The sequence below is a fragment of the Odocoileus virginianus genome, chromosome 2, assembly GCF_023699985.2.
Source record: "Odocoileus virginianus isolate 20LAN1187 ecotype Illinois chromosome 2, Ovbor_1.2, whole genome shotgun sequence".
Classification (NCBI taxonomy): Eukaryota; Metazoa; Chordata; class Mammalia; order Artiodactyla; family Cervidae; genus Odocoileus; species Odocoileus virginianus.
The window spans coordinates 98,370,361-98,392,447 of NC_069675.1; the positions used below are offsets into that span (position 1 = coordinate 98,370,361).

Here is a 22,087-nt window from a genome sequence, read left to right on the forward strand (position 1 = left end):
TTACCATGCTCTCCTTCAGGGGGTCTTCCCCAGCCAGGGATCGAACTTGCGTCTCCTGCACCGGCAGGACTCTTCACCACTGCACCACCAGGGAAGCCCTCTAGGATGAGCTGCACCGTGGCCAGTGTGTTCTTTAGGGAAACCGTCCTGATGAGAGGCATCCCGGGAGGGGTGGTGGACACGACAGGACCGCAGACAGGGCTTCTCACTCCAGGGCGGAACATCAGCGAGCGTCTTCCTCACGCCACCTACCTTTCCATGGCCTCTGGCTTCCACTCCGGGAGTGAGTGTCAACCTTCTTACGGTTTTAGTGTTTCAATCGTGACGACCTTTGGAACACGCACTGTATTACTTTGCCACAGACTGGGGTCTTAAAGAACAGAAGAGCCCTCCTCCCAGCTCTGAGGCCCGGACGTCCGCGGTGGAGGAGGCCTCTCTCCCGGGCGTGTCCTCGCTTCACCTCCCTCTGTCCTGGGCGCGTCAGGGCCCCAGTCCCCTCTCCGGTAGGGTCACTGGTCCTGCTGGACGAGGACCCTCCCTGGTGACCTCATTTTGCCTCGGTCATCTCTGTAAAGGCCTTTCTCAGTGTCGGTCATGGTCTGAGGTCCTGGGGGCTAGGACTCCACGTAAGAACTGGGGGGGGGGACAATACTGGCCTTCACACTTACGCGGCCTACTTCCTCTCCCAGGAAAGAGGGTTCTTTAAGAAGAATGCCTGTGGGGACTCCCCTGGCCATCTGGAGGTCCAGACTCCGCGCTTCCCGTGAAGAAGACACAGGTTCAATCCCTGGTCGGGGGCCTAAAATCCCACGTGCCTCGCAGTGCCGCCAAGAGAAGGAGGAGGAAGACGGCTGCCTCCTTATGACACGGGATTCTCCGGGCCTCACACTTACTGCCAGGACCAAACCTCGGCGAGCCACAGCAGCCCCCTCCCCGCCACCCGTGGGGGCTGCTTTCCCATCCTGAGCCTCACGGCGCTCCGAGCTGCCCGCATCAAGCCCTTTCGGACGTGCAAAGGGAGCGCCGCGGAGTCGCATCTGCCCGCTGCCCTGCAGCTGCCCGAGGACGGGCCCGCGGGACCCTCCCTGGACCTGGCTGACATCTGCCTCCACCCCTGTGCTCGGCCCTGTCTTCTCAGAAATGAATAAAATGCCGAGAGATTTTAGAAATGAACTTGACACTTCTCTGTGTAAACAATAAAAGAAAGACATGTATTTGGTAGGAAGTCTCTAGTTCACACACGTCCAGTCACAAGCTGGACAGGGTGAGATGGTTCCAGGCGTTTAAACACAGCAATATGCCTCCCCAGCCTGAGAAGCACCCCAGACCCACGGACTTGAGAGCCATGAATGTTTCATTTTCTCCTCCACACGTCATCCTTTGCCCTTCTGTGTCCATGCATATATATATATATATGTATATATGGTTTTTTCTCTGAATTAGAGTTTTTCTCCATTAAAAAAATTTCATTTTGTGCCTCCAATTATGTCCGAGTTATCTACAATGTATAGATATTAACATCATGTGTTAAACATTCAATAAGCACCCTTTTATTCTTTATCCTGCAGTGGCCAAATTGGATGGCTCACAATTGCAGGGAGAAAAATGCCTTGTGGGTGAGTATAAACATCTGTGTCTCTCAAACCTGAGATGTGCCCCACCTTCCAGGGGGAGCCATTGCTGGCGGGGCCTGTGGTCCCAGGGAGTCACTGTCTCCTTTTGGACTGCTGGGCCACCTTGACATACTGCACCTGGGGCGGTGGGTAGAAGTCGGCGTCCCAGTTGTACTCTGGGGATAAGAGCTTGGCAGGCTTCCGGAGGAAGAAGTATTTGTTGAGGTGTTTCTCATAGGTGCTGTTCAACCTGAGTCTGAGGTCGTGGATGATGCCATTCAGGTACTCCTCCACGAGGTTCAGGACCTCCAGGGGCGTGCCCCCCACGAATGCACCATCATAGTAGAAATCTCCCTGGCCAAACGGGATGCAAGCTGCCGACTTGGGCCTCCTCTCGTAGGGGAAACTTGCACGGTTCTTGAAGTACCACCAGGCGTGGAGCTGAGCCACCGACTCGCCCAGGACCTCCACGCCCACGTTACTCTGGAAGATCTGGGTGACGGTCATGCTGAAGAGGAAGTCGACCTCGCCCTGGATGTCCCAGATGATGTGCTTGGCCAAGCTCTTCATGCGCACAAGGTCGGCGTTGGCCCACCAGCTGTCCTCAGTGATGATGAACACTTTGAACTGTCGGAGGGGCCCCCACCTGATCTGGGGCAGCCTGACTAAGGCGTCCACCATGAGGTAGAAGATCACTCTGTAGCCGGTCAGGAAGTACTTATTCGCCGAGTGCAAGAACAGCTCCAGGTACTGATCTGCAAGCCTGCGAAACACACAGCGCAGAGGAGGACGCTCGCCTCCCTAAACGTTTTCAGACGGGCATCACCAAACGCCATCCACGTGGGAGGCGTCGAGTCGGCGCTGCAGCATTCCCAGGGAGGGGGGCAGGAGGTCAGGTTTGCATTTCAGCTGCAGTGGTCATGGAAGGGGGAGGTAGTGGGCTGGGGAGTCTGAGAAAAGCCTCTGAAATTTTGGAACGACTGTTGGAAAAAGGGAGTGTGAGAGCTAACTGGACATTAGTGGAAAGACAGCCAAGTGGTATTGATGATCCAACTAAGGGAGGAGAAGGACTTCACAGGGGGCTCCCGTGGTAAAGAACCTGCCTGCGATGCAGGAGACTCAGGCTCCATCCCTAGTCGGGGAGATTTCCTGGAGAAGGAAATGGCAACCCACTCCAGTATTCTTGCCTGGGAAATCCCATGGACAGAGGAGCTGGGCGGGCTAGAGTCCAGGGGTTGCAAAGAGTAAGGAGGGACTTGGCAACTGAACAAGAACAACAAGGAAGGACAGAGAAACCACATCCTGTTTTGCATAGGCCGTCCACAAACAGTGGTTACAGAGGTCGGATGCATCGCCCTTGGGAGGTGGGAGGTCTATGGATAATGGTGTGCATTTTTCCAAAACAAAGGACGGCACAGGCTTGGCGACCCCTACCTGCCAGTAGCAAAGACGGCCAAGCCGGTTGTGAGATTCTGCTTTCCGTAGTGTTTTTCCAGGGCCTCTCTGCTGAAAGTGCCTTCCCAGACGACAGGAGCAAGCCAGCTCGTGGTGGTGATCACATCGGGGCGTTTTCTGTTGAACAAAAGAGAAACCTGTGGAACAGCAGCAGAGTGATAACAGTGATAACAGGTAAGGCTTATTGAGTCCCTTTCTGCCCGCCAGACACTGTGGCTCCTGTTGTTTGGGTCGTGAGCATGTCGTGGAAAAATTTTTTTTCAATTTTTAAAGAGGCATAATGTAAACAAAAATTTAAATATCTGTCTTGTTTGACTTAATGATTCTGTTTTGGGAATTTACCCCACAGATGAACTCACAAGACAATGTCAGAATGTATATTAATATGTACAAAGTTAGTCACTGGAGCGTTCCTGGCAAGAGCCGCAAGCTAAACAATCTAAAACCAGAAGGGAATTGGCTAATGGATGATGACAGGTAATCAGGAAGCAAGATACCCAGAACCACAACAGGAGACAGGACCCTTCCCGAGAGCTGAGGCCAAAATCAGGAGAAGCTGTTCATAGAATTTTCAATAAATCAGGAAGCTTCCAACAAGTGGAGTGGGTCAGCATGAACTCCAGTGACTGGGAACCTCCCAGGATGGCTGTAATTTGGTGATTGGGGAAAAAGAAAAAACCTAATCGCTGCAGATTGGATTCCTGTGTGTCTGTGTGCATGGGTGTGTGTGTGTGTGTGTGTGTGTGTTCACATGCAGACATTTTCATCCTTACCTGGGGTCGAACCAGTCTGAGAGCTGAAGTTCTTCTTCTTGATTTTTCCTGGATGCAAAGGGAAAACCAAGTTATTATGAGTCAAGCATTCATTCAACAATTATCTGAGGAGCCCCTGAAGTGTGGCAGGTGCTGTTAGGCGCTGGTCCAACAGCAGTGGACCCACAGCCCTGGCCCCCACCCACTGGGCACCTGGGGCAGAGGGATGGCTCTAAAGAAGCCCCAGGGGTCGGTGCCAAGGGGAGCCTCAGAGCTTGGAGCGTAGTGCTGAACGCAGCATGTCCAGCCCAGATTTGGGACCAGGGACAGCCACCTGGGGAGGAGACATCTTCCTAGGTTTGGAAGGGAGAGATGTGCAGAGGAAGGAGATGATGGCCAGGGAGGAAGGCAAAGAAGAGCGTGTGGCTGGGGAAAGGACTGAGGGAAACTAGCAGCAGGCTAGCGCTACGTCCAGACGAAAGGCAGCCCCTCCCCCGCTGTCTACTGAAGGCACCCCACCGCCGTCTCAGGTCTGCTGCCCAGTGAAGCAAGTGGTGCAGGGCCACCATCCGGCATCCTGCCTCTTCCTTGATAAACACCAGGGTCCTTGCTCTTACACACGTGCTACACACCAGCTAAAGCACTGACACGGGGCAGAAAAGAAAAGTTGCAAGTGTCTAACTCTTGCCACCCCATGGACGACAGCACGCCAGGCTCCCCTGTCCATCACCAGCTCCCAAAGCTTGCTCAAATTCATGTTCATCAAGTCGGTGATGCCATCTAATCATCTCATCTTCTGTCATCCCCTTCTCCCCCTGTCTTTAATCTTTCCCAGTATCAGGGTCTTTTCCAATGAGTCAGCTCTTTGCATCAGGTGGCCAAAGTATTAGAGCTTCAGCTTCAGCATCAGTCCTTCCAGTGAATATTCAGGGTTGGTTTCCTTTAGGATGGACTGGTTGGATCTTCTTGCAGTCCAAGGGACTCTCAAGAGTCTTCTCCAGCACCACAGTTCGAAGATATAAATTCTTCAATGCAAGCGCCGAAAAATTGATGCTTTTGAACTATGGTGTTGGAGAAGACTCTTGAGAGTCCCTTGGACTGCAAGGAGATCCAACCAGTCCATTCTAAAGGAGATCAGTCCTGGGTGTTCATTGGAAGGATTGAGGCTGAAGCTGAAACTCCAGTACTTTGGCCACCTCATGTGAAGAGTTGACTCATTGGAAAAGACCCTGATGCTGGGAAGGATTGGGGGCAGGAGGAGAAGGGGACGACAGAGGCTGAGATGGCTGGATGGCATCACCAACTCGATGGACATGAGTTTGAGTAAACTCTGGGAGTTGGTGATGGACGAGAAGGCCTGGCGTGCTGCGATTCATGGGGTCGCAAAGACTCGGACACGACTGAGCGACTGAACTGACTGACTGACTGACTGACTGAAGCGTTCTTTGGCTTCCCAGTTAGCACTAGTGGTAAACAACCCACCTGCCAGTGCAAGAGACAGAAGAGATGCAGGTTTGATCCCTGGATTTGGAAGATCCCCTGAAGAGCATGGCAACCCACTCCAGTATTCTTGCCTGGAGAATCCCATGAACAGAGGAGCCTGGCGGGCTACTGTCCACTGGGGTCACAAAGACTTGGACATGATTGAAATGACTCAGCATGCACAAGCCATCTTTATGGTCCAGCTCTCACGTCTGTACTCACACGGCACACACAAGCTAGTCAACACGTAGATGTGCACGTGTTCAAAACACTTCCGAGCCAATGAGCAAAGAAATCAATAGCGGTTGATAGCAGTTGCCTCCAAGAAGGTCCATGTTTGGCTTCCTCTTCCTCCTGGTTCTTCCATCATAGGAACCTCCTGGCTCCTGCCCACTCTGCCCTCCACTCTGTAGAATCTTCACACAATGAAGATTCTTGCTGGCAGAGAAGCCTCTTCCCGACCGGGGTCTGCCTGGCAACTGCAGGACCCCCATTCATTGTGAGCTTAAGAGAAGCAGCACATGTTTTCGTGTAACTATGTCCCACGTATTGTGTGGGGAAATCACAGCTAAAAATGATTCACTATTAGAAATTTGAATGCAACTGAGCATTCTGTGTTTTTATTTGCTAAATTTGTCAGCCCCCCAGTAAATGATTGATCCTTCAGATCAATGGGAAAAATCATTTACGTTTTGAATTTGAACACAGACCTCTTGTGAAATTTAAGTGACAAAACTTTTAAGAATTCAGATCCATCTATGTGCTCTTTTTAGCCATATGATGACCGAGCACCTACTACATGCCAGGCATCATTTTACAGTTGTGGGAACGTGACAAAATTCACATTGTGGACAGGTGTGCATTCCTTTCTGCAGAGAAGGGCCCATCACTATGGCTCCAAAGGAATGGTCTCAACACCCAGTCCTCTCCTGGAGGTAAAATGCCACTGAAAGACAGACAAGGCGTGACACCAAAGCACTGGGGTTAATTTTTTCTGCCTTGATTTTACATTATTCATTTATTTTTCTTTATTTCCCCTTCTTTTATTCATTTTTATGTTGGAGTAGAGTTGATTAACAATGTGTGTTAGTTTCAGGCACACAGCAAAGTGATCCAATTAGACACATACTTGTATCTATTCTTTTTCACATTCTTCTCCTTTCTGGATTATTACAGAATATTGAGCAGACTTCCCTGCGCTCTACAGAAGGCCTTTGTTGGTCACCAATTTTGTATGTAGCATCGTGTCCACGTCAGTCCCAGTCTCCCAATCTCTCTGTCCTCCCCGACCCTTCCTCCTTGGTAACCATAGATTTGTTTTCTAAGTCTGAGAATCTGTTTCTGTTTTGCAAGTAAGTTCATTTGTATTATTTTTTTTTGTTTTCTTTTTAGATTCACCATACAAGTGACATCACATATTTGTCATTTTATATCTGACTTACTTCACTCAGTATGATAATCCCCAGGTCCATCCAATTGCTGAAAATGGCATTATTTTGTTTTCTTTTTCACAGCTGAGTAATATTCCTTTGGAGAAGGAAATGGCAAACCACTCCATTTTTCTGCCTGAAAAATCCCATGGACAGAGGAGCCTTGCAGGCTGCAGTCCAAAGTGTCGCAAAGAGTCAGACAAGACTGACAACTAAACACGCTCTAATTCCTTTGTATACATGCGCCATACCTTCTTGATCCATCATCTGTTGATGGACATTGAGTCCCCTCCTTTCAAAATGAACTTTATTTTTAGAGCAATTTCATAGCAAACATTGTGAAGATGGTCCCTGGACGCCCTTGCACCCGTCCCCCGCATCATCGACAGCTTGGATTTGTACCGGGCGTCCGCTGCTGTTGGTGAATCCAGGGGGCCCCATTATGAACTCAACTCCTTGCTTCCATCAGATTTCCTCAGCTTGTTCCCAAAGCCCTTCTTCTGTCCCCAGGATCCTCTGCAGGACCCACCTGACGCACGTCTGCCTGGGGTCCTCCTGGCTGCGTTCCTCAGACCACAGCACGCCCTGTCCCGCCCAAGGGGCCTCGACCACCCAGCCGAGGTCGTGTTTTCAGGCTCCTCCGCTGTCAAGCGACTCTGACTTCCCTGTCAAGTGGCTTCCCTGGGGTCTCAGCTGGTAACGCATCTGCCCGCAATGTGGGAGACCCAGGTTCGGTCCCTGGGTTGGGAAGATCCTGTGGAGAAGGAAATGGCAACCCACTCCAGTACTCTTGCCTGGAAAATTCCATGGGCGGAGGAGCCTGGGCCATGGGGTTGCAAAGAGTCGGACACGACTGAGCGACTTCACTTAAAATCCTTACTGTAATCTTCGTAGGGAAGTGCTACGGCAGCCCATGCACTCCGCCTCCGGGAGGTCAGTATCTCCATCAGTTACTCGGGCTTCTTATGAACGGTATTGTCTCTTCCCTGTCATCTAGGTACTTGTTGATTTATTTATATCAGTGTGCACTCAGGAAGATCTGCTTTGTGCTTTGGGATATAACCCAATACAACTTCCTTTTCTTGCTCAGATTCCTCCAGCTTTATCCACCGGAAGCACTTTCACTGGCTCCTGTGTCCCTCTGCTCCAGGCTCATCCTGTACACGTTCTGTCCCCGGTCCTAGAAACAGCCACATCTCCAAGGAAGCCTGGCCTGATGTTCTGCTTTGTTTCGTAGAATAACATTAGAAACCAAGGCCCGGGGCTGGGTGTGCTGGCTGCTCCCGCGGGCTCCTCGCTTCTAGGTCCTCGCGGCTGGGCAAGCAGGGAAGGCACGTGTGTGGTTGTGCCAGCTGGCACAGAGGCATGAATCTGGAAATACTTCTCCAGGTAACTCTCCCCGGCTCCACGAAGCTACCCGTGAGTAGCTTCACCAGCTTTAATGCGTCACCGCAGGGATCACCTAACTGTCCCCCGATTACCCAGGCACTGTCACTCACCATCCACTCACTCAACTGTTCCGTCCCCAGACGCACGCACACTGGCATCAGAGCTGCTGTCCTGCCCTCCTGTGGGGAAATGATGTTATCCACTAGAGACAGTCCCCTGCGTGGCTGATCTTCCCATTATGTTTACAGACTCCAAAGAGCTGAGCCAACTCATTGGAAAAGATCCTGATGCTGGGAAAGACTGAGGGCAGGAGGAGAAGGGGACGACAGAGATGAGGTGGTTGGATGGCATCACCGACTCAATGGACATGACTTTAAGCAGATGCCAGGAGTTGGTGAAGGACAGGGAAGCCTGGCGTGCTGCAGTTCACGGGGTCACAAAAGAGTCAGACACAACTGAGCAACAACAAATTGCAGACTCCACTGGTTCCCAGGCGACTTCTCTCGGCACCTTCCTCAGCCCTCGGGGAGCTTGCTTCTGGCGTGTTTGGTACAGTTCGATGCTCCTGGTCACATACAGCAATACTTCCTGGGATTCCCTCAACTTCCTAAATGAGAGTTGAATTTGTCTAGGTTAAGATTCACTCTTTGTGCTAGAAAATTCTTCAGGTTTTGGAAAAGGTATAGTTCCACGGGTCCACCATAAGCAGTTCCACTGCCCCCACATCTTCGGTGCTTGTCCACCCACTGGTCCCCAAACCCCCAGACCCCTGATCCCTTTATTGTCTCTGCAGTTTCGCCTTTTCCAGAATTTCAAGTGGCTGGAATCACACAGTAGGTAGTCTTTTCAGATTGGCTTCTGGCTTCTTTCCCTTACCAATGTGTACTGACATTTCCTCTGTATCTTTTCCTGGCTTGATAGCTTGTTTCTTTTTATCGTTGAATCATATTCATTTATCTGAATGCACCGCAGTTTATTTACCCATTCATTGACTGTAGGACATCTTGAGTGCTTAGACATTGTGAATAAAGCTGCTATGAAGCCTTATGTGGGCTGTTTGTGAACATACGCTTTCAAATTACTTGGATTAATGATACTTAAGAACACCAAAGCTGGATCACCGGAAAGACCATATTTAGCTTTGTAAGACGCCATCACGCTGTCTTCAACGTGGCTATACCACACAGCTGTGGTCGTTGTCTTAATTTGCAACTGAAAGTGAAAGTTGTTCAGTTGTGTCCGACTCTGTGTGACCCCATGGGCGAAACAGTCCATGGAATTCTCCAGGCCAGAACACTGGAGTGAGTAGCCTATCCCTTCTCCAGGGGAGCTGCCCAACCCAGGAATCAAACCAGGGTCTCCTGCATTGCAGGCGGATTCTTCACCAGCTGAGCTACCAGGGAAGCCCAATTATCTAATGACAAATGATGTCCAGCATCTTTTTAGATGCCTGCTTGCTATCTTTATGTCTTCTTGGGTGAGATGTCTGTCCAGATTTTGCCCATTTTAATGAAGTTTTTCTTTTCCTTGTTGTTGAGTTTTAAGAGATCTTTGCATATTTTGGATACAAGCCTTTTTGTCAGATCTGCATTTTGCAAAGGTTTTGTTTTTAAAGACATTGTCTCTCATGATAAGACTGCTTTTCAGACGGCATCTGGGAAGTCTGCACTGCTCATGAAGGGGCCCACGAGGCACGGGCACAGAGGAAGGAAGAATTCGCATTTTTCTCCGTGAGAAACTGCGCTGGGCCCAGATGCATCCCTGGCCCACACAGGCTGCCAGGGCAGGTCACCGCTGTCTTGTTTATGTCAGAACAAGACGGAACTTTGGGACCATTTACAGTTTGTCTGAAATAGCAACTCAGTGCTATGACTTCATTTTAGTTTTTCTTGGTGACATTAATCATGTAAAATAGGCTATCCCAGGGACTTCCTTGGTGGTCCAGTGGCTAAGACACTGCAGTTCCAGTTCGGGGGCCTGGGTTTGATCCCAGGTCAGGGAACTAGATCCCACTTACCACAACTAAGGGTTTGCATGTCGCAACTAAAGATCCCGCATGCCACAGTGAAGATGGAAGATCCTGAGTGCTGCAACTAAGACCCAGCGTGACCAAATAAATAAACAGTTTCTAAAGTTATCCCCGACACTCTGTTACGTTTGCTCTGCCTCCTCCCCCTGGGACCTTCTCCCCCTATTACCACGGCTCCTTGAGCACCGAGGACAGAACCTGGGGCTTGATCACCATGTGTTGAATGTTTAAAAATGAAAGAATGAAAGTATACTTTGCTTGGTCCCACAGAGAGGGGAGGTAACAGCTGATTCATTTCAGAAGTGTTATTAACAGCTTTGAACAAAACTCGGGAGGTTTTGAGCTCTGCCAAGCACTGCAGGTGTCGATTCACTGAGATTTTCTATTTACCTGGAATAATGATCAAACACCAGGAAAAATGAAAGACCCAGAATCAACAGCAGCATTTTCCTTTTACAGTTCATTGTCTCCTAGAGGAGAAGGAGAGAGAAGTCAGTTTTAAACAGAGTTGAAAACTTCTGCCGCCTCCCGATGACGGACTCATGGACTCATTCAGACACACTGGGGCACCAACCCAGGCGTCTGGTCCCAGGATGCTCAGCCCTGGGGAAAGGGTGGGGAGACAGGGACATCCCTTCTCCACTAGGGTCTCCTGGGGGTGCTGGCCACTCCTTTGGGGACTGAGTGCCGTCTTGGATACCCCTGGGCCTTATCAATGTCCACCTTGGCTTCGTAAAAGATGTGTGACGGAGTCTCCACTCGAGAGCAGCAACAGCAAAGTGAGGTTGTGGCGAGGATGCAGTCCGCCCCCAAAGTCGACCTCTCCCTCCTTCTCCCCTAGAGATGGTAAGATGCACCATTTGCCCCAAGACTACAGCAGGCTAAGAACACGTGAGCCTTCTCCAGACAGACGTTGGAGCGGGGATTAAAACCTGAACGAAAGGCGCCAGGTGCTAACACGGAAACTTTGGCTCTAGCCAGCACCGGGGTTTATGTCACGTGTTCTACGCGGGGTCACTGTGCGCATGTCTGCAGGGCTATGCGCTATGCACTGGGCAGAATGGAGACGCTGATATTTCATTGCCAGCACCTGGTTAGCCAGCATGCAGCCTTAGCTTGCACGGACCAGGAGAGGGGCCACGTGTGGCTGTCAAGCACGTGAAATGTGGCTGGTCTGACTTGAGATGTGCTCAGTTCAGTTCAGTCGCTTGGTCATGTCTGACTCTTTGCGACCCCATGAACCGCAGCACACCAGGCCTCCCTGTCCATCACCAGCTCCTGGAGTCCACCCAAACCCATGTCCATCGAGTCGGTGATGCCATCCAACCATCTCATCCTCTGTCGTCCCCTTTTCCTCCTGCCCTCAATCTTTCCCAGCGTCAGGATCTTTTCAAATAAGTCAGCTCTTCGCATCAGGTGTCCTGAGTATTGGAGTTTCAGCTTCAGCACCAGTCCTCCCAATGCACAGTCCTCCTTCAGGATGGACTGGTTGGATCTCCTTGCAGTCCAAGGGGCTCTCAGGAGTCTTCTCCAACACCACAGTTCAAAAGCATCCATTCTTCTGCACTCAGCTTTCTTTATAGTCCAACTCTCACATCCATACATGATTACTGAAAAAACCATAGCCTTGACTAGACGGACCTTTGTTGAGATATGCTACGAGCGCACAAAAGAGACTAGGCTTTAAAGACAAAGGAAAGAACTTTATCTCATCAGTAAATTCATAACGATTACACGGGTTTACTGACCTAAGCACAAATGTATGACGAAATGTCCTCTGTCTATTTCTTTTGATCTCCTACTTTGAAAACCAGCAAAGGCTGGTTGTACCCCAGCTGGACACCGGCCAGGCTTCCACTGCCCCACAACATGGCACTGCCTCCCTTACCCCCACCCCCGTGAACCCAAGCGTATTAGCAATTCTACATGGGCAGGGTACCACTCGGGGGGCGGGGGGCGGGGGTGTGGTTCTCCAACACAGTGTCTCAGCGACAACACTCCCGAGGTAGGTGCCGAGGCAGCTCACCGGGTTGGATGCTCTTCAAGCGTCTCTCTTTGGATCTCTCTTTGTAGAGTCCCAGGCTAGACACCAAGGTAGGCTCGAGGGGTGTTGAGCCTTCCGTGGGTGGTGATGTCAGCACCCCCTTTGATGATGTAAGCCCCAGAAAGTCGGGGTCACAATGATGCCTCTGCTGCCTGGGGCTCCTCAGGGTTGCCGGACAACAGGACTTTGTCCTGTTTGAAAAACTAAAGGGTATTTTTTTTAATATTTATTTATTTAGTTCCATCAGGTCTTACTTGTGTCATGATAGATCTTCGTTGCATCGTGCGAAATCTTTCACCGCAGTGCACGGACTCTTTAGTTGCATCATACGGGCTCAGGAGTTGCAGCGCACGAGCTTAGTTGCTCCAGGGCAGGTGGGATCTTAGTTTCCCAGCCAGGGATCAAACCCACCTCTCCTGCCTTGAAAGGCAGATTCTGAACCATGGGACCAACAGGGGAGTTTCTTACTTTAAATTCTCTTTTGCATCTCACTTCCTCTGTCATCCCTCCTTGCTTCCTAGAGCCTGACTTTTCAGGGAGGAGTTTTAAGTAGTCTGTTCATGACTGTGTTAGAGAAGAGCGGCCCTCTCCTCCCTCATCTCCAGGCTGTGGACTCCCCCAGGGAGAGCAAACCCTTTGCTTGTCAGCGTATTTTTTAAGTACATCTTTCTGATTATAGAAATAACACACTTCAGGTTATAAGATCTGTCAGATGCGCTAAAGCCTCTGGGGTGTGGGATGGGGCCATGTGTGCACACACACGAGTGTGCATGTGTATGCTTTGACACATGTGCATGCGTTTGTGTAGGTACTTGGGTGTCCATGTCTGTCATCGTTCCTGGAGCCGAACGTCCATGGCTGCGTCTCGATGGGAAGGTGACCCGGCAGGCACAGGGGTGAGGGTGGTGGAGACAGGCCGTGGACACTCCTCTCCCAGGCTCAAGAATCCAGCCCTTTCCAGCAGCCCTGGAGGGCCCTTCAAGCAGGCATCACCCTAGACAGAGTCACGGGGCCCCAGCGCTGAAGCACCGAGCCCCTTGCTTGTCCCGTGGGGTCATAGATGCCCTGACCCCGGGAGGCATGTCAGAGCCGTGTTGTGGTCACAGCCGTCCTCGGTGACAGAGCCTGTGACCTTCCAACCAGATCCTGGGGGCTGTCGGTGTGCAGGGAGCGCTTCTGTGAAGCAGTGCCTCCCGCCCGGCCTACAGGAAACTGGCTTGTGGACCAGAGGCACCAGCTCTGTCCCCGCCGTCCCCTGTCCTCATGAGGATGGGGACAGGCTGCCGGAGGCTGAAGGTCCGGCCAGGGCAGGCCGGGCAAGCCCAGAAAACAGGAATAAGTCACAGGTGGCTGATGCAGGAACCCCACTGAGCAGGAAGGATTCCATGTAGGGGTTGGGCTCGGCTTGTCCAGAGAGGCAGGGAAGGCCAGCGACTGCGGGGTTAGGAAGTGGGCCAAGAGGGGCTGGTGAGACCCCTGCTTGTCATTTGCTGTTTGTCTAGTGTTAGCATGCCCCCTTGGAGCATGGCCCTCCTGAGAATCGGTGCTTCACTCTAATCCTAGAGCCTGGACATAGTAGGTGTTCAATTAAAAAAAAAATTATATCAACACATAAACTGTGTCTGTTCTCTAAAATAGGACTTAGTGCCTGTTGCCCGAGTTGGTCCAGCTCAGCCTGCACCCTGACCACCAGCCCGCCTTGTGCCCGGATGTACCAGGGCAGTGAAGACCTGTCCATCGAAGCTTAGGACCCTGACCTGCACGCGTGGTTGCCAGGACCCCTCAGAGCTCTGAAATTAGAGCGCCCAGGCCAGGCTGGGCTGGAAGGGGTGCCGTCTTCTGCCACTTGCATCCGATGGCTCAGAGAGGCCCCAGCGCCACCCACCTCTGTGGCTGGCAGGGCTTTAGGCCAAGACACCAACCTGTCCCCACTTCCCTTTGCGACTTCAGACCCAGCCAGGCCCCCATCTGGGCGGCAGTCAGAGCCAGCTGTCGCCTGCGGAGGACGGGGGCGGCTTTTGGCAGAGCTCCCAGTAAGCGGAGGCCCGTGCGGAGGACGCAGAAGAGCTGGAGCCGGAAACCACGGCGCAGGGAGGGGGATAAAGGCGGCGGGCAGCAGGCAGGCTGGGCGCCCACCCACTGGAGGGCATGGCGCTGCTGCTGCTGAGCCTGGGGCTGGGCCTGGTCTGCGCCCAGGATTTCAACACCCAGCGCATCGTGCAGACGAACTATGACATTTCCAAGGTGGGGCTGCAGTCCGGGCCCTCCCCGGGCGTCTGGATGCAGGGCGCCTGCACCTGGGGTCTCCCACTGTGACAAGCTGCTGTCCCTCGGGGTCTGCCTCTCTCCCCCAGCTGCGACGGCAGAGAGGGCTGGCTGGGTGGGAGCTGCATGCCCAGGGCCTGGCCCCGGGAGGGAGCAGGCACCCAGAAATGAGGACGCCTGCACCCACCGCAGCCTCTGTCCTCCAGGTCTCTGGGACCTGGTACTCCATTTCCATGGCCGCAGACAACAGGAAGCGGATAGAGGAAGGCGGAGACCTGAGGATCTTCATAAAGAGCATTCAGGTCGTAGAGGATGGTGGGCTCAAGCTCAGTTTCCACTTTATGTGAGTGATGTCCCCATCCTCTGGAACTGGGGAGCACGGAGGCCCCCGCCCACCCTGCCCCCCTGCAGTCTCACCCCCGCCCCCACCCATGTGGATGGGAGTCTGGCCCAGCTGGGGGCGGGGGGCGCTGTATGTGGGGCAGGGGCCACCAGGTGGGGGGCAGCAGAGTGCTGAGGCTGGGGCAGGGGTTCAGGGGACGTGGTGACGGGGCGGGGAGGGGTTGGGGGCCACTGGTCACGTGCAGTTGGGTGAGGTCGCGCTGTGGGCATCACCCGCTGGGGTCCAGGTTGCATGCAGAGTGCACGGACGTGGCCGTGGTCTGCAGCAAAACAGGCAAGAGCGGGGAATACACCATCAACTGTAAGTGGACCCTTGTCTGACAGCCCCACTCCCAGTGAGCCCCAATATAGGGGTTTATGGGACCCCCTGACAGCCGACCCCAAAGCGAGTGGGGTGGGCCTGGCCTGTAAAGGGCGGTGGGAGGGCCAGCCAGGGGCGTGCGCGTGGGGAGCTCTAGAGCATCAGGGGTCCTCGCCGGCCCCTGCACCCTCGAGAGTCTGTGCTGCGGGCCCCAGGGGCTGCAGGCTCTGAGCAGAGATTCTGCGCAGACCTGGGAGAGAACAGCCTGCGGATCCTGGAGGCCGACTACCAGCGTTACGTCATCTTGCACATGCGGAACTTCAGGAATGGGACGGCCACGCAAGTGCTGGCGCTCTACGGTACTGCGTCCCGGGGCCCCTCATCCCTGCCTGCGGCCCCTTCCCCGGGGAGGTGCGGGTCTGGCCATGCCCTGAGGTGCCTGCATCCCGTAGCATCGGGGGGTGGGTGCCCAACTCGTCCAGGTGCCCCATCTTGCCACTCCTTCCCCTCGCCTCCCCTCCCCACACGGCCCAAACTGTTCTGTCCACAGGACGGTTCCCAGAGCTGAAATACAGCTTCCTGGACAGATTCAACAAAGCCTGCAAATCACATGGACTTGGCCCAGAAAAGATCATCCCCTTCAGCAACCAGAGTAGGTGTCACTGCCTTCCATACCAGCATCCTGGGCCAGCGAGGCACTGAAGGGGATGGGGGGGTGGGGACAGGAGCCCAGGGCCTGGGGTGGGGCGGGGACCCCAGGCAGTCCCTGTCTGAGAACCTGACTGTCTTCCCAGATCCCTGTTACACGAGGTAGAGGCGCCCATCCAGGCCTTCTGGTGCGTGAGCTCGGCTGGGTGCTGGCCAGGTGGCAGAAGAAGCCAGAGGGACGGTGGGGGCCCCCTCTCCAAGCCCATCCCTCACCCTGCATGCAGGGGTCATCCCGCCCCCAAAACAGGGAGCCTCCTGGGGTGGTGGAGGCTTGGCAAACACGCCTGCCTCCAGGTCTGGGGTGGCTGTAATGCTGGGCTGCAAACTGGGCCCCAGAGAGCAGCAGTTCATCTTCTTGCAGTTCTGGAGCCCAGAGTCTGAAATCCAGGCGTGAAAAAGGCTGAGCTCCCTCTGGAGGCTCCAAGGGAGGGTCCCTCCTGCCTCTCCCAGCTCCCCCGGCTCGTGGCCGCATCACGCAGTCTCAGCTCCTGGTTGCACTGCTGCTCCTCTGGGTCCGTGTCTCTCTCCTTCGGTTTCTTTTGAGGACATGTTGTTGGAGTGAGGACCACCAGCCTTCTCCAAGACAACCTCATCTCAAGATCCTCACCCTCATTCCCTCTGCAGAGAGCTCTTCCCTAAACAAGATCCCGTTCCCAGGTTCTGGACGCTGAGATCTGAGGGCAGACGTATTGTTGGGGGGCGGGGGTTGGGCAGGGACTGTCCACCACACACAGGCTCCTTCTCCAGCTGACCTTCCCTCTCAGGAAACGGCCTGGCCCCCGTAAGCTCACCCCCTCCTCCTGCAGGGACTGACCCACCAGAGCATCTCTTCTGAGAAGCAGGAGCCTGCAGGCCCCTCTGATGGGGGTCTGTGAAGTTTGGGGGGAGAGGTCCCCAAGGTCGTCAACCAGGCCATGAGCCTCTCATTCCCTTCCGATACCAGTGACCCCTGCCTTCACCCCAACTCTTGGTGGGTTCACTGGGAGGTCCTGAGCAGCCCACAGTTGCTTCATGGGTTAAAAGTTGACTGTCCACTGGGCATCCACCCAAGAGACGTGAGATCATGTCCACACCACGACCTCTGGGCAGCTCTGCCCAGCGTCCCCCAACTGTGACAGCCCGGGGCTCCCTGCAGGCCAGCAGCTGAACAAAGTGTGGTCGAGCCACACACCAGACGCCGCACAGATGATGGGCCTCCAGGGATTCGGGCTGAGTGAAAGCAGCCAACCTCCAAGGCTCGGTCTCCCAGTGACAAAACCGCAGCCATCTCAGGGGGCAGTGGCGGGAGGGGCCCTGGAGAAGGGCAGGGCTCTCATGGGCCGGAGGCTCTGGGCAGCGGCGGACATGGGTGCCCGGCAGGAAGGACAGAGAATCTGCAACGGTGGGGGGTACCCACTGCAGCATGGGTGAGGGTGGCATGCTGCCCCACGGCCCTGCAGGAAGTCGGCATCAGGAGAGTGGACGAGGGGGACCGGGAGCTCTCTGCATTCATTCTCACACCTGCCTGTGAATCTCCAGTGCTCCAAAATAAAAGGTTAAAAAGAGAGAGTTGGTCCTTCCTTCCCAGAAAAAGTTACTAGGCTCCTCCCCTCCCCAGGGCCTGGGGTGCTTCCCACCAGCCCTGGCCTCATGGGGACCCAGCCCCCGCCACCCCCCAGGCCCCTGTCCCCACCCCAGGGTTCCCTCCGCCTCCCCAGACTGCCCTCTGAATAGGGACCAGACTACCCTCATGTGCTTGTTCAACACCTACCCACCTGCAGGGCAGCTCAAGGGAGAGCTGCAAGGCCGGGTGGGGGGGCACCCCCCAGGGTGAGGAGGAGTCGGCCCCATCCCTCCCTTTGCATCAGAGCACAGCCTGAAACCCTCCCCAGAGCCTGCTGCCCAGGAAACCTCCCAGATGGGGGCCAGGGCTGCTTGGAGGACCAGGAAACGCACCCCGCCCAGCACCAGTGTCTGTTCATAGTCGCTGAGTCAGCTGCCCTGGGAACGGGCCCCAGGCAGTGGGAATGGAAAGCTTGAGTCCCTTCTTAAGGAGCCAAATGCAAGGACAGGGAGACCATCTGGATGGCCTGGAGGCCTTGGCAGCCCACACTCTCAGGAGCCCAGCCTTCAGCTCCGTATCTGGAGCCCCACTCCAGCCTGCTGGGCCATGGCAGGGGACATGTAGGAAGCTGCCCACACGGCTGGGGCCTGCTGGTGTGGAAAGCTGGTGTCTGGGGAGAACTGGGGCTGCTCAGAAGGACGCTTGGGTGGTGGCTCATGACTCCAGACCACGGGGAAGCAGTACCTGCTCCAGAAGGAGGCTCAGAGGGGAGCTGAGTCCAGAGCAGGGTGTCCCCAAGCTGCTGGCTGTCTGAGCAGGGCTCTGGAGCTCTGTGTGGGACTGGGGCTGCCCACTGCCCAACCAAACCCAGAGACCCCCAGGTGGAAGGAAACAGGTGCAGAGGGCAGGGAAGTTGGAGCCCACGGCCCACGGTCAGAGCACAGGGGTGTATATCCGGAGGAAACTCTAACTTGAAAAGATACACGCAGCCCAGTGTTCACTGCCTCACTGTTTACAGTAGCCAGCACACGGAGGCAATCTAAGTGTCCATCCACAGATGAGTGGATAAACAAGATGTACACACATACAGTGGAATATTTATTTAGCCATTAAAAAGAACGACATAATGTCATTTGCAGCAAGATGGATGGACCTAGAGATTATCATACTAAGTGAAGTAAGAAAAAGATAAGTATCAGATGATATCTCTTGTGGAATCTAAAAGAAATAAATGAACTTATTTACAAAAGAGAAACAGACTCACAGGCATAGAAAACAAACTTGTGGTAACCGAAGGGGAAAGCAGGGTACAGAACTGAGCGGTTTGGGATTAAAACATACACTCAGCAATACATGCTGCTGCTCAGAGGCTAAGTCGTATCCAACTCTCTGTGACTCCACGGTCCGTATCTGCCAGTCTCCTACGTCCATGGGGAATTCTGGGCAAGAACACTGGATTGGGTTGCCATTTCCTTCTCCAACAACTATATATTAGAGACATGGGTTTGATCCCTGGGCCGGGAAGATCCCCTGGAGGAGGGCAAGGCAACCCACTCCAGTATTCTTGCCTGGAGAATCTCATGGACAGAGGAGTCTGGTGGGCTACAGTCCATGGGGTCACAAAGAGTCAGACACGACTGAAGCGACTTAGCTGCATATATTAGACAGATAATAACTAGGACCTACGGTATAGCACAGGAAGCTATATTCAATACCTTATAATAATCTACAATGAAAAAAACTGAAAACATAAATATATAACTGAGTCATGTTACTGCCCACCTGAAACACTCTACACTATACTGCAATTTTTTAAAAACTAAGTAAGCTGCTTGGGGACGGTTCAGTTCAGTTACTCAGTCGTGTCTGACTCTTTGAGAGCCCATGAACTGCATCACACCAGGCCTCCCTGTCCATCACCAACTCCCGGAGCTTACTCAAACTCATGTCCATGGTGTTGGTGATGCCATCCAGCCATCCCATCCTCTGCCGTCCCCTTGAACAGTATGAAGAGGCTTGAGGACAGTAGGTAGAAAAGACATCCGGTTGCCCCAGAGTGCCAATGGGGTCTTAAACAGGAATGTTTTTCTCAGCATCTATATTCATTCTACCTGTTACGATTTTGAAAGATTTTGTTTTCAGGAGAGGACACTGGGAGGCCTGACAGACCCCAGACCCCAACCCTGCCCCACGGGGCCCCACCTGAAGATGCCCGTTGCCAAGGCGGCCGGGCCAGAGTCAGGCACCCGGAGCATTGGAGTGGATGCTGGCGGCAGTTTTGGAGGCTGGGTCTGGCAGGGGCAGGGGGCGTTGACATCCTGAGCTTCCTGGACTTGTGAGCAGCGGTCCCCGGGACCCACGCCCACTGAGCTGCGTGAATCACTCCTGGACGGGACTCTGCCAGTCCAGTGCAGGTGTGGGAAGACTCCAGGGTGGGGGCAGCCTCAGGGGCCTATGGAGTGCGGCGGCTCAGACCACAGGACCAGCCGGGGGAGGGCAGGAAGGACGGACGGCTGAGCCCTCCCGCCCAGCCGGGCAGGAGGCATCCAGGCATGCGGCTCTTTCATCCCCGACTCCCCACACCTTTCCTCTCCGGAAGGGAGCAGCCTTCTCTCTTGGCCTCAGCCAGCAGAAGGCAGGAGGAAGGACCCCTGGAGGGCTTTGTCCCAACACGGAGCCGGCCCGACGGAGCCGGCCGGACGGAGCCTCCTGGCAGGGCAGGAGCGGGACAGGAGAGCAGGGCCCCGCTTGGGCAGGTCTATGGGCACAGAAGGTGCCACAAAGCCCTGTGTAGGGGGAGAGACCAGGAAACAGAGGCCAGCAGCCCCAGGGTCATGCCTGAGCTCCGGACACCTCCCTGGAGACACGGCTGCTAGAAAGAGGGCTGAGGTGGAAAGGCCTGGGTTTGATCCCTGGTCAGGGATCCAGACGCCCCATGCCACAACCAAGAGTTCACATGCCCACAACTGAAGATTTCGCATGCTGCATCTAAGAGCCAGCACAGCCAAACAGATACAGCCTTTTTCCAAAGATGAAGGGCATGTCAGCAACCACAAGCAGGACCCAAAGGCCTGACACGCACTGAACTGGAGTCTTGTGGAGAGCAGGGAGTGACCCAGGCCAACACATGCACACCCCCGAAAAACCACCAGAACATTTTAAGAAATAACGGGGGGGGGGGGGGGACCCAAACTTGATAAAAAATAATGTTTGGATTCGAGACACTCGACAAACTCCAAGCAATGCCAACCACTGTCGGGCCCGCTGAGACTCAAACGCACGCAGGAAAGCCTGGCTTTGCTTTTCCTGCAAAATGACTGAGGACGGAGGATGAGAAACTGTCCCTGGAAAGTACCGGCAGGGTAAACAGACCTCGAGCCCGAGTTCTAACCCAGGAAGCATCCTCCTGGGGCCCATGAGGGAGGCAGTCAGCTCTGGCCCCTGCCCCAGGGCCGCAAGCTGGAATCCAGGAGTGAGGCTCCAGAGGCCTCTCTGAAGGCCTTGCTACCAAGCCAACAGTGACAACCCAGTTTAAAAACGGGCAGCAAGTGGGAACAGACACTTCACAACAGGAGGCACATGAATGGCCAGCGAGCCCGCGCAAAGGTACCTACCATCATTAGTCACCAGAGAGGTTAATCCAAGCCAAGGTGTCCTCCAACGTCACACCCACTGCAACAGCTAAAATTAAGGGCTGACTCACCCAGTCTCAGCAAGGATGCAAAATGAGCATTCTGGAGTGTCCTCGGTGGGGATACCAAATGGTACAGCCACTCTGGGAAAAGTTTTCATAGTTTTTAATAGAAGCACACCTGCTCGGGACGCAGAGATTCTACTCTTTAAATATTTAATTAACTATCTAGTCATTCCTTTAGTATTGAGTATTTGTTTAGCATGCAGTACTAAATATTCAGTATTTAGTCCCCAAATAAATGGAATTGTAAGTCACTAAAGGACTTCCTTTGGACTGCAAGGAGATCCAACCAGTCCATCCTAAAGGAGATCAGTCCTAGGTGTTCATTGCAGGGACTGATGCTGAAGCTGAAACTCCAATACTTTGGCCACCTCATGCAAAGGATTGACTCATTGGAAAAGACCCTGATGCTGGGAGGGATTGGGGGCAGGAGGAGAAGGGGACGACAGAGGATGAGACGGTTGGATGGCATCACCGACTTAATGGACATGAGTTTGAGCAAACTCCGGGAGTTGGTGATGGACAAGGAGGCCTGGCATGCTGCAATTCACGGGGTCACAAAGACTCAAGACACGACTGAGCGACTGAACTGAAAGGACTTCCAAATTGAGGGCAGGAGGAGAAGGTGGTGACAGAGGATGAGGTGGTTGGATGGCATTAATTTGAGCAAATTGTGGAAGATGGTGAAGGACAGGGAAGCCTGGCGTGCTGCAGTCCATGGGGCTGCAAAGAGCTGGACATGACTGAGCGACTGAACCACCACCACCAGAGAGGACTTCTACGGGCAAGAGTCAAAAGTCACAAGGAACCCAAACGCCCACTGACAGCAGGATGATCTGAGGAACAGCACAGAAGGGGTCGGCTCGGCAGTGAGGAAGGGCCGACCACAGCTCCGTGCGACGCAGGGTAACGTGGGTGCACCCATGAACGCCATCCACACTGGAAAGGAAGACGTAAAACTACCTGTTTGCAGATAACAT

General features: G+C 53.8%; 2 protein-coding genes and 1 long non-coding RNA gene across 4 annotated transcripts; 2 read left to right on the forward strand and 1 right to left on the reverse strand.

Annotated features, from left to right (window-relative positions):
• Positions 1 to 1,527: 1,527 nt before the first annotated feature.
• GLT6D1 (glycosyltransferase 6 domain containing 1) lies at positions 1,528 to 12,286 on the reverse strand. Its single transcript, XM_020888508.2, has 5 exons — positions 12,177 to 12,286; positions 10,541 to 10,620; positions 3,842 to 3,889; positions 3,048 to 3,185; positions 1,528 to 2,376 (listed from the first exon to the last, which is right to left on the reverse strand). Exons 2-5 carry the CDS (start codon positions 10,612 to 10,614, stop codon positions 1,707 to 1,709), a joined length of 930 nt encoding a protein of 309 aa, XP_020744167.2. The 5' UTR covers positions 10,615 to 10,620; positions 12,177 to 12,286; the 3' UTR covers positions 1,528 to 1,706.
• On the forward strand, positions 3,154 to 9,168 carry LOC139031070 (uncharacterized). Of its 2 annotated transcripts, XR_011483508.1 has the most exons (3): positions 3,154 to 3,242; positions 3,418 to 8,121; positions 8,370 to 9,168. It is a non-coding gene; the product is annotated as an uncharacterized lncRNA (long non-coding RNA). The 2 variants fall into 2 exon arrangements; XR_011483507.1 differs by having other exon boundaries at positions 3,173 to 8,121.
• A 1,149-nt stretch (positions 12,287 to 13,435) lies between the features above and the next one.
• On the forward strand, positions 13,436 to 17,414 carry LCN9 (lipocalin 9). Its single transcript, XM_020888463.2, has 7 exons — positions 13,436 to 14,438; positions 14,666 to 14,802; positions 15,089 to 15,162; positions 15,411 to 15,521; positions 15,713 to 15,814; positions 15,957 to 15,998; positions 16,232 to 17,414. The coding sequence occupies exons 1-6, from the start codon at positions 14,343 to 14,345 to the stop codon at positions 15,974 to 15,976; spliced, it is 540 nt and encodes a 179-aa protein (XP_020744122.1). The 5' UTR covers positions 13,436 to 14,342; the 3' UTR covers positions 15,977 to 15,998; positions 16,232 to 17,414.
• The last annotated feature ends 4,673 nt before the right edge of the window (positions 17,415 to 22,087 follow it).

Bases quoted from the DNA above. Each gene is read 5' to 3' on its own strand.
- GLT6D1 (XM_020888508.2), bottom strand. From the start codon at position 10,614: ATGAACTGTAAAAGGAAAATGCTGCTGTTGATTCTGGGTCTTTCATTT. The intron at 3,890-10,540 runs GTAAATAGAAAA...CTTTGCATCCAG, and splicing joins GTGTTTGATCATTATTCCAG to GAAAAATCAAGAAGAAGAAC. The intron at 3,186-3,841 runs GTAAGGATGAAA...TTTGTTCAACAG, and splicing joins TCAGACTGGTTCGACCCCAG to AAAACGCCCCGATGTGATCA.
- LCN9 (XM_020888463.2), top strand. From the start codon at position 14,343: ATGGCGCTGCTGCTGCTGAGCCTGGGGCTGGGCCTGGTCTGCGCCCAG. The intron at 15,522-15,712 runs GTACTGCGTCCC...TTCTGTCCACAG, and splicing joins GCAAGTGCTGGCGCTCTACG to GACGGTTCCCAGAGCTGAAA. The intron at 15,815-15,956 runs GTAGGTGTCACT...CTGTCTTCCCAG, and splicing joins CATCCCCTTCAGCAACCAGA to ATCCCTGTTACACGAGGTAG.